The 11718-nt window shown below is 36.7% G+C and overlaps 1 protein-coding gene across 4 annotated transcripts in view; it reads left to right on the forward strand.

The window, feature by feature from the left end:
* Window positions 1-11339, forward strand: part of SLC39A12 (solute carrier family 39 member 12) — a 35022-nt gene extending 23683 nt beyond the window's left edge. For all 4 annotated transcript variants that reach the window (XM_009465807.2, XM_087759857.1, XM_087760026.1 and 1 more), the window contains 4 exons: window positions 43-106; window positions 3837-3995; window positions 5410-5597; window positions 10764-11339. In XM_009465807.2, the coding sequence (XP_009464082.1) occupies window positions 43-106; window positions 3837-3995; window positions 5410-5597; window positions 10764-10892 (540 nt within the window). In that variant the 3' untranslated portion in view covers window positions 10893-11339. The remainder of the gene's footprint in view (window positions 1-42; window positions 107-3836; window positions 3996-5409; window positions 5598-10763) is intronic.
* The last annotated feature ends 379 nt before the right edge of the window (window positions 11340-11718 follow it).

Genomic DNA, 11718 nt, shown 5'->3' on the forward strand with positions numbered 1-11718 from the left:
AGAGCCCTTTAACACTTATCCATTATCTTTGTTTTTAACTAGAGAAGCCCAGAAGATTCTGAGTCTGCTGAAGTTCCTCCAGACAGTAAGGCGATCAGCAAAAAAAGTTAGTATCAATAAAAAGACTAGACAAGTAACAGGAAAAGCCTTCAGACCTAAGATGGAATTGAAAGTGTGAAGCTGGCTTAGCTCTGCATTTGCTGTGTGCTGCGTCACCACATCTGATGGTGCTTGGCTACATAATCTCTGCTTAAAGACCTTTTCAGCTGCCAAGCCTGTAATTGTGAAGTTCATTAATCTTATACTGTCCATGCTTTAGTGTTTGTTTACTCACTGTTGCAAACCATTTTTCTAAAGCCTTTGCTTAAAGGGAAATATTCAAAATTTAATACAAAACAGATTTTTATAATTGTAAACTTTGCTTGGGCTTTTATTTCTGAAGGTAGTTAAACAATTGTTTTCTTGGCTCACTATACTAATATAATTCTGCTTCCTTCTTCTCTTACACAGTAAAGCAATAGTCTCTTTAAACCAGCAATGATTTATTACATGTATGGAATTATGGGCTCCTGATTGCTCTCAGTTTTAGGATAATCTGTTTTCTTCAGAGAGCTTCAAAGTAATTCCTGTCTTCTCTCTTTTGTTGCTGCTTAGTCCAAAAAACAGGAAAATAGAGCATAAACCAAACTCTGCCTTTGACTGTACTTATGTGACCTTGATGAATTTAGTGGAGTTGCAGTCATTCAACTGAGGGAATAATATTTTAACTGAAATCAGTTTCTTTACTAAAATCAACGCCCCTTTATTTTGTGATCTTGGATCTCAGGTCATTGATTTGATTTATTTAACAATGTCATTATCTTCTTCGGGTTTTTAATATTCTTCTCTGTTCTTGTGGACTTCGTTTCCATTTCTGAAGCATTTGAAATCAGAATTTCCATTTCTTCAGTCTCACCTGTCCAGCAGTACACAATCCAGTGCCAGTTTCAGTGTGACTATCTATTCCTTCTCTAGATGTTTCCTTTCTGTTCAATAATCACTACCTGCTAACCTAAAACAAATTTCTAGTGACCTCTATGTTATTTGTTCCAAATAACTAAATTTGGTGTATAACTAAATTTGAGATAGTTTCTCAGTAATGTTCTTTGTTCAGTTCCATTTTTTTCCTTATGCCTCAGTTTTACCTCTATATTAGAAATCAGTAAGTGAAACCATAGTAGAGAAGGGGGGTTGTTTTGTTTTAGGTTTTTTTTGAGAATACATATTTTCAAAAGTTTGTATTGTTACAGTTCTTATGAATAGCTAAATGCATAAACATACCTGGGTACATTGATACTAAGCTAGACTTTTAGGTGTTTTTTTCCCCAAATGGAATGGAATCTGTACGTCTAAGACAGAAGCCTGACATCTACAGAAATACCAGACTTCACTGTAAATGCATATCAAGCAGGACTGCGAGAGGAGTCAGTCACCTTAGATAGCCAGTGAGTAACTCAGAAAGCAAGAAGCTATTGGAAGAAAAAGATGTCTCACTGGCCCTCTCCTCATTTATCCACACTTGTTCTATCAGTATCTGAAAAGATGAAAAAGTAGATTTTTATATTTGGTATGCTCGGTAAGACTTTAAGTTAACTAGAAATATTTTTGCTGTATGAGTAATGAAAACATTGGAAAAAAGATCTATTTATGGATAAATGTTTGCTTTAAACTCTTATTCAAAGCTTAAAAAGTGTAATCTATGGTGGGAGTCTTGCACCCATTAGCTTTATGAAAATTATGGAATAGAATTTGCTATGAGTTCTGATCCCATATTTAAGCAAAGAAAATTATCAAAAATAAATGTCAGATTGTTTAAGAAGAAGAGGCTTTGTAGAAATAGTTTCAGTAATAAGTTAATAGCTACTGTTGCAGCAATATAATGCAGTGAGATAATTGCTAGTAACAAAGTTGCTTTAAAATAGACTGAAACGTAAACATTCAGATTTGTTTATATACGCATCTTATTAATTTTCAGTCAAGTAAGTTCACGAAGCTTACATTTGCAATTGCTCCATAATGTTAACCTGATCCATATGTTATATTATAGACAACATGCTGGAGTAAGTTCCAATGACCGTGGTATATCTTCTTCAACAATCAGATACTTGAATAAAACAGACTAATAATATCTTAGGGCAGGCCATGATTTTGTCCTCGCTGGTGCTTATTACAAATCACAAACTTAATGTAATGCATCAATCTATTATGTCTATGCAATTCATGCTCTGCACTATTGATTATAAACTGCCCATAGTGTTTAGAAAGAACTGTGCAAACTGGGGACATCCATGTCTGGCTTTGTAAGCTGGCAGGAAAATCTAACAAGCCTGCCAATTTTTCTGAACCCGCAGAGCTCCCAGGCAACTAGGGAGGATTTTCTGAATACAGTTTTAGGCTTTTATGTGCTGTGTGTTTTTTTTTATAATAGTCTGAAGACTTCAATTCTAGCCAGTTTCTGTAAGAAAAACATCTCCCCCATCACTATAAAATGGTCATCTCTGGAAAAATTACTGAAGTGAAACCTTGTAATAACTATATTCAGACAGCTCTGTGCAGGTCCATGTTACCTCCTTAGACTGTCATATTATGTCTGTGGGGGGCCAACAAAAGTCAGGAAAATACATGATGTTTAGGGCCCAAATCATGACCCTGCTTCTTCAGGCATAAAAGGAACCCTTTGCAAAGTATTCTGTCCGTACTGTGTAGAGGGAAGCTGGATGAGTTTCCTGAGAGGCATTAGAAAGTCCTGCTTGTAAGACTGTGGATAAAATGAATGGAACAAAGTACATGATAGGGGAGCCAATTCTATGTTGCTTAGCCTAGACATTGAGCTTATGTATGGAGCCTCATTGCTACTTGAAGAGATAAAATCCCTCCCCCTGAATCCATTCAGCATTGCACATGGCTGTCTGGGTTACAGGCTAGACAAAGAGACTGTCCCTAAGTTCCTAGCTTGATTTCAGTACTTTTAACACTAGTAGCACCTTTCCTCTCATGGTAGATGCCCGATCATGAACATCCAATGTACTGTTCCACACTAAAGCAAGGTCACAGAACAATATAGGAAAGAAAACCAGCCATCTGCATCCATGAATGATGCTGCAGACAGGAGCTCTATGAGCATACCGGCCATTAATTGGTTGGAAGAAAAGCTGGAAATGAGCACGCTGTAACACTGCACTACTAGTGATACGCTGAGGCTTGTCGCCTTTCATCTCTATCTTTCACTGTAGTATGATCTCATAAAAAACAGACCCTGAAAATATTATTCAGTAGTGACATGCTTGACAGTATTAAAATGATCAGCTGTATGAGACTAAATATTCATCTTTATAGCTGTGCAATTCCGTGAGTGATAGTGGAAAATCTCCCACCTTTTAAGGAAAAAAAAAAAACATCTGGAAGGCAAGAAAGCTTGTGTGAATTTCAGCAACCAAGGAAAGGTTAATGGAAACCTTCAGGACATATCATGAGACTGGAGTCAAACCGAACTCTAAGTTTTTGTCTAACAGTTGACCCAGTAAAAATAAAGAAGCTACTTCCTGGTATTTGCATCTCTGAATTATTCTACAACCTACTTATTCATTTCAAGTGTCTTGAAAGAAGTATAATAACAAGGACAAAACAGATAAACACTGTTGTCCTCTGATTATTATGACTTTTCATAATGTTGTATGTGAAAAACCCCAAATAACTTGTAACATAGCAAAAATTACAGTATCTCTTTTTGTTAAAACTTCTGGGCTTTTTTGTTGTTTGTTTGTTTGTTTGTTTGTTTGTTTGTTTGTTTTTCCCAGGTAAAAAAATTAGCTTGTTAGCAATAATGGTTCTGGTGGGTGACAGTCTTCACAATTTTGCTGATGGCTTGGTAATAGGAGCAGCATTCTCATCCTCAACAGAAACAGGTGTGACAACGACTATTGCTATTTTATGCCATGAAATTCCTCATGAAATGGGTAAGAAATATATATGTGTATTTTTCCTGACTGGCTTTGTAGTTCCAGGTTTCCCAAAGAATTCTTTCCTGTATGACATTAGTGGGAATTCTTCTTGCTTGTAGCATCAGGAATTATAATATTAATGTGTGAGATGGATATAGAAAGAGGCTCTTTTCTTCTCTTTCCCCTTCACAAAAAGGAGAGGAGGCTTCTGCCCTCATTATTGGATGCCATCCCATCTCACCGTCTCCAAATGTAAATGGCATCAGGTCAAGAGTGACCCGTTATTCTTGTGTACAGACACAAAAAATAGTAAGCTGTGAGCAAGAGCCATGTGTGCATAATGGGCATGCCTGACACAACAGGCTATCCAAGAGTTTTAATATGCAGCAGAGCCATTTAACAATGTATTCCTCATGCTACCCTCATTCCTGCTGCTAATCAAGAATAACAATATAATAAAAGAAGATATATGACCCATTTGACTAGGAGACAGGACAGAAAGATCGTTCTATTGAACATTGACCTCAGTTATCTCCTTGTGGTAAATCTTTCAGTATGGTTGAAGTTGTTCCTGACATCGTGTTTATGAACATACATAAGCTGGCAAGTTTGAGATGAGAACTGCAGATTCTCATTTCTATTCTTAAATGACTGAAGATTTCATGTTCTGTCTATGTAGAAAACTTCCCCAAACAAAAAGGTGGGACGGGGAATTGCTGTAAAACTGGTAACTCTTGTTTGCATAGCAAAGAAATTACCAAAATACTGAACAGTTAACCCCAAAGACAGACCGTCTTAATTCTGGGGCAGTAGTGCCCCAGTGTCAAAGTGGCATTTCTACACTCACAGAGGAGAATTAAGATCTGTTACTGTGGACCTGTTATGAAATCGTTTATTTTAGAAGAAAAAACTGTGATGGGATTTTGATGTACAATTTACCAAAGTTAATTAGGTCTGAAATAAGTGGAATTAAACTCAAACTGGAATCAGACTGGCATAGGTTTTTCTGACTTGCAACACCTGTAAAACACTCAAAGACCATGCTGCAAACATACTCACATGATTTGAACTGGCAAGTTCCCATTTGAGAAAGATTTAGAAACTCTGGAAAAGCATGTGACTTCACTTTTGTGTGTATCCAATTTGGAAATGTCACAGAACATCGAGAACTAACAGAAAGCCACTCCTGTATACTGTATGCTATCTTTAGGAACAGCTAAACAAATACAAGTCAATATGGGTTTTTTGGTTTTGTTTTTTCACACAGGATGAGTTTATAGCTAATTCTACAGAAATCTAAGGGCAGTCCTCCATCATTCACTATCTTTGTGCATATCTTAATTATTTTCCTTCATGTTTTATTACCAAGAGCCTTACAAATACATTTATCAGCTAAATAATAAATTTTCTGTCTTTTTTCTCTATGCAGGAGATTTTGCTGTGCTGCTAAGTACAGGACTTCCCACGAAGATTGCAATTTTGATGAATTTTATAAGTGCGCTAACAGCATTCTTAGGACTTTACATTGGCCTTTCTGTATCAACTGACCCATGCATTCAAAACTGGATTTTTACTGTTACAGCTGGAATGTTCTTGTATTTATCTTTAGCAGAAATGGTGAGAACTTCAGTCTATTGCTATATTTTCCTTTTAACATAGCCACATCACAGATGAGTGTCAGACAAATGCAGGTGGATGAACTTGGAGGGCAAAAGAGTTCATAGGCTTCTTGGGAAAAGCATGTTGTCTACCCTGTGTGTGTACAGTGCTTAGAACAATAATCTGGTTTTGTTTCGTGTCACTGGCATGCCAGATGTAATTAGTAATAAAAAGGTGAAATAAAGGCCATTAAGAGGGTAATATATGAGAAAGGCATAAAGGACTTTCAAAGGGGGAAAGGCAAAAAATATATTTTTTAGGCCTGATAGAGTTACTTAGTACAACATAAAGAAACATTTGAACCTGCAGGGTTTTTTAAATCTTGAAGAAGTCAGTGACTTTTTTTTTTTTTCTGCCGTTTTCTTTATATATTTTCCATCCATTGTTTCAACATGAATTTGCTGTTTCTGAACTAAAATGCAAGATGCTGATCCTGTGCTCTTCCTGGCCAGCCTTTCTATCTCGGAAAGGTTTGGATGAGCTCCTAAGCAATTAAAAACCCATCAGATATTACCTCAACTTTTTCATATTTGCCCAACATTTTTCATACTCCCAGTTCGATAGCAATGATCTGACTATAGAAAAACAAAGTGTGAAGATATACAGTAGGAGGAAGGTCTAAGGACTGTGGAAGAATGTGGTGTCATCATAACTCATGCAGATGCCTCAGGCCACATCATTTATTGAAGTGATGGCTAACTGTTACACTTGTAACAATGCAGAACTTAAGTACCTTGCCAGCTTTGTCACATGGCTCTTTAACCAATGTGTCTTAATGTAAAGCTGCTTCTAAGCTTCTGAACAAAGACAGAATATTTTGAGTGATTAGATCATGAGGGGAAAAAAAAGAGGTCTGTCTCTTCATAAATTATTACTGTGTTTTTCCCAAGCCTCGCTGTCTCTCTGTTGTGTTCACTACCACCCCCACCTCATGCCTGAGATATCATTTACCAGGTTCAAGCATAATACTTTAAACCTGATATGCCATGCCAGTATTATAACCTATTTAGAAATCTACTTGTAATAATTGACCTTAGGTGTATTTTGGTCTATTTTTGCTACTGTAATAGAAGTAAAGTTCCTAATAATTAAATAAAATGCTCCTAAGAGCTTATGAGGGAACTGCCTAAGGATTGTCAACAGTCCTGACTGAGGTGGTAAACAACAGACAAGAACACACTGTACCAAGTTGCATCTTATTCTGACACAGAGAAATTTGGAAGCGAGGCTGCCTACCTACTCAGTAGGCATAGTTTTACTAATGTGGCTAAGAATGATTTAGGCATATTTTTCCTTCAGTGTAGGATCAGCATCCATCAGGGATCCACAAGCTCCATGTTTTTCCCCGAGTCTTCAAAGCAATGTGCCAGCTGTAAATCCCAAGAGATGACACAGTTCCAGGTAGAGACAGGGACGTGTTTTCCCTTGTTCTCAGCTTGTCACCATGATCTTGTTCTTGATGTGAAGAGGAGAAAGGAGGGAGAGAGAGGGGAGGATCTTATTTCTCTCACCTCCCTTTTATTAATAGGATTCCAATCAGCCTTTCTCTGCATTTTGTCAAAAGAACTGCCATTGGGTTGCTCACCCATGTTTGTCAGAAGTGCAAGTGTTGAATATCACAGGGATTATTTTATTTAAAAAAATATTCCTGTAGCACTGCAGGAATCTATAGATCTAAAAAGTTTCGTACGTTTGTATAGTACATCTCAAAAGAAAACCAGCTATGCTTTACATATTTTTCAACTTTCTGCACAGAAATAACTTCTGTTCTCTGCTGCATTCTCATCTACAAACAGCAATCATGAGTGTTCCTGTCAATGGTGTACAAATACTTAATGGTGTACAAAGCTTAACTATAATTTTCAGTATTTGTTTTATGGGCTTTCACATATTCATGTGCTTGTCAGAGGAGCATTTAAATAAGAGAGCAGCAGTTAAATAAAACTGAACAGCCTCACCGGTTCCTGCATTGAGGAACATTAAGGGGTATGAGGTGGAGGTTCGTTGACAGGACAGCACTGTGAGACTGCCACCACAGGCAAGGTTGCATAAAACTACTTCTGTGGTTAATTAAAGGTTTTTCATTTCTGCAAATGGCATTCTAGCTCCATTAAGAAGCAGGGAAGACTAATAATTTTAGAAATCTGGGGAAAAGGACAAAAGATAAAATTATTTATATCCTTCATCTTTTTTCACCAAGGAATTCTGCAAAATTTCATCTTCCCAGTAACTGGGGAAGGTGGAAGGGAGGAGTGTTTTGTTTTGCAAATGTGTGTGCACAGGTGTAATATTGCAACGCAAATTGTTTGTTGCTTCAAGATATGCATGTGAGTAAACACCTGTAATATTGTGGGTTTAGTTGTTGTTTAAGCAAAATTAAATCCCCTGAAAAACAGCTTTTTATGAGCAGTATAGTGAGATTTTTTGTACTTGATATCTCTTTAGAGGTCATAAGTATAATCATAATTTTGCACTATTTCCAAAGATCTTTTAATTAATAACATACCTTTTCTTTAACGTACCTTTAATCTGAATTGAAACATGAGACACCAATATATGGAATGGAACAGACCAACTCACTCTTAATGAATTGTTTCTTTGCCAAACGTGTGCCCTTTTTCTCTTGGGAAACAAACTTGAAAATCTTGCATCAGCCTCTTAAATGAGTATCCATGAAGTAAATGGACTGGGATGTAATTTCTGAGTGTTTGTACAGATCATATTGGTTTATATGGTTCCCGACCAGAAAGACTTACTCTCTAATTTGAAAGGAGGGAGACAGAAGCAAGAAAGACAATAAGAATACCAAGAAACAGGAGCTAGCCAACCACTCCCTGAGGCAACTAACTGATGTTTCCTCTGACTAACCTTAAAAATCTTGCCAATTTTGGAGGTAAAGGAGTATTTTTAAATTGACTTATTGGGCTGTTGCAGTACAGCAATCGTGCCATATATGCCCCAGCTTGGTAGAACTCTTGTTTAGACAGCACATGGTTGAGAGCCCCTCATGCCTTCTTTCAGTACGCTGCTTCCTAATTCTTTATATCTTTTGCGTGCTCATGATGAAAATATGAGCTGGAGTGGGAATAGAGTAGCCCCTTGGTTAACAGTAACTCTTTTGCCTCCAACAAACTTCAAGCATTAATAAGTGTGATGGCATCCAATAGCTTGGATCTGGTGGTATCTTCCCTTAATTTTTGAAGTGTTTTGCATCTGGCAGTTGGATAGGCTTATGCTTCCCAAACAACAAGCATTTCTCTGCTGTACCACACACATTTTGTGTATAGGCAAGTTCAGAGAGAGTTGGGGAACCACAGCTGATATTGTGTCAGCAATCAGCTTTTATTTTCAAAGAGATAAGCAAGGATGTCACACTAGGTAAGGCTATAGAAATGGTCTGTGCGCTTGATAACATGCACATAGGCTAGGTGGAGGGAACAGAGATCTGCATTGGACACAGGAAGGGTACTACCTGCTGAGAATTCCTTTTAAAAACTTTCTTAGGAGCCTACTGTGCATGTGTGTAACTCATAAATTGGCACTGACAGCGATAAGAGAAAATACTAGCTTTTTCAGTGGGAGGGGAAAAAGTTTCCTATTTAGAGAACTTGTTCACTCATGCGCTGGGCAAGAGGACAAAATAGACTTCTTATAAAGATAAATTAGAAAGACCAAAGGTCTAGACTGGAACCCTGGATTCAGGCCTAGGTCTTAATTAACAGTTTTTGCTTATATACAAAACAAAAACCATGTGCTCCAAACACTTACAAGCTGTCAGTTCAGATTTTGATTTACCTCAGAACTTTGAGGTGTTTACATTGGCTTTAGATTAAATGTTTCTGATAATCCTTAAATACAAATTAAATATAACTACATGAGTTTCTAAGACACGAATTTGTACCATAATTTAAACCACTGCCTAGTTGTTACAAAGTTCCAGGACCTTTGTGTTTGCCTGTTATTTTTATGTAAAACTTTAAAGTGGAGGCAGATTTTTCACAATAATTTTCTTTTGGGCCCATGCCAGCTTCCAGAGAAAGAAGACTGCAGGAGAAGCAGAGCCAGAGACCCTCCTCTGGCAGGGGGAAGGACAAGCATAGCAAATAGATGTAAACATACCCTGTTAGCCTCCTTGGTCAGCACCACTCCACTGTCTCCCAGTGGCTGATGCTGTTATAGCTCCTGTGAGGAGGCTCTAAAGAGCAGAGGAATTAAGTAGCTTCATTCAGGCACAGGCTGTGAGTGGAGCAGGAAGGCAACGTGATGGGAGAGTGCCAGGACCACTTGCTCTTGTTTTGAAGTTCACAACAAATATAGACAAAAAAAGCCCAACCATAACCAAAGGTCAGTACCTGGCCATTGCTCTATATTTATTTCCAAAGTTGGTGTGAAAGTATCAGCAGTCATTAGTGTCTCCCCTGGTGTCTATAATACATAAAGCATAAATACCAAGAGAGTCTGAGCCTGAGGCATTATTTTCACAGGCTTTATGGAGACATACATTTTGTTTAAAACTTTGATAAGAGAGACCATGTAGAGTAGAAGGTCAATGTAAGTACCTTTTAATATCATTAAAAACAGCTGCTGCTCCTTTATTTGATTTAAAACTCACAAATAAAAATATTAAACATAATTTTTTTCAAGCATATTTAAAAAATCCTGTTTTCTACTTGTATGTTTACTAAAGCCCAAGTAAATAGGAGTGTTGCCAGTTATTTCAGTAAGACCAGGATTGACCCTATATATAGTACTGAAACAAAAACACTCAAACTACTTTATTCCCACAAAAGGGAATCACTAATTTTACTAAATAAGCATTTCCTTACAGACAGCTGTATAAAATTACTTAAAACTATTGAGAAGTTAACAAATTTTTGAATCTCATTTATAATTCTTGTCAGTGCTAGCGAAAGAACCAAAATGGGTTTGATTAATTTAAATATTTCACTGTCAAGATCGGCATTGTTACGATGTACAGAACATGCTACAGATTAATAGCTATACTCAAAACTCAGCATTTTGAAAGTTTTTTTTAATGAAGTTTGCCTTGTTTTCCCATAAGACTTTTTTTCCCCAGAGATGAATGTATCTGGCTCTCATTCTGGTGTCTTATTCTTTTTTTAGCTTCCTGAAATGACTCATATTCAGACACGCCGACCCTGGTTGATGTTTCTCCTACAGAACCTTGGATTACTATTAGGCTGGCTTTGCCTCTTACTTTTGGCTATATATGAGCAGAAAATTAAAATTTAAGTTTTCTGTTGGAAATTTTGAAGTACCACTTATGACAGTGGATAGCATTATTCACAATTTTGTTATGTCTGCTATAGTGATATATAAATTAAGTTGCTGGGATTTTTATATCTGAATAGTAGATAACTATTTCACTTTATTAACTTATTGTTCAGATTTTGTAATTTTTTTGTAAACAAGAATGTTTAGAATTATGTGTTATTTGTTAATGAGTTTACCAGATCCCATGCTTAAACTCACAGGAGCTTTTGATTAGTTTTTATTGAGACTGTTCTAGTTGAATGCTCTAAGTGATCTCTGCCAGTCTGATTGAAGAAAAAAATAAAACTTTTATACACAATAATTAAAGTGGACTAACCGTAGTTGAATAATCTGAAGCAGAAAGGTTTGTTGCCTCTTAATACAAAGAATAAATGTATTTCTATAAAACTAGAAAGTATAGCAAAACTAAACTCTTAAATGGCAGACAGCAATCTCATTATAATATCTGCATGATCTATTCTGTCAACATAAAGATCCTCGGTAGTCACTTCTTACTGGTCCACTGTGGCAGGTAAAAAATGACAAGCATAAATGTTGAAGTTTATGATCTAGAAATCTGAGAATGTCCTTTTCTGATTGTAATATAGTTTCTCATACATGTGATGGAATCTGTGACAGTCAAGCATTGGACTATAGTAACTGTCAGAGTAACCGCCTTCTGCATTATCCCACCTCTGATGGTAGCTCATAGCAAATGCTTATGAATTATTATAAGGAATATGTTTAAATTATTTTTCCCTGATATCCCTTCCAGGCTCCTCAAATCAAGGGATTCCTTGAGCCA

The sequence above is a fragment of the Nipponia nippon genome, unplaced genomic scaffold (genome assembly GCF_047370975.1).
Source record: "Nipponia nippon isolate SJK-2023a ecotype South Korea unplaced genomic scaffold, ASM4737097v1 scaffold_1, whole genome shotgun sequence".
In the NCBI taxonomy this organism is placed as follows: Eukaryota; Metazoa; Chordata; class Aves; order Pelecaniformes; family Threskiornithidae; genus Nipponia; species Nipponia nippon.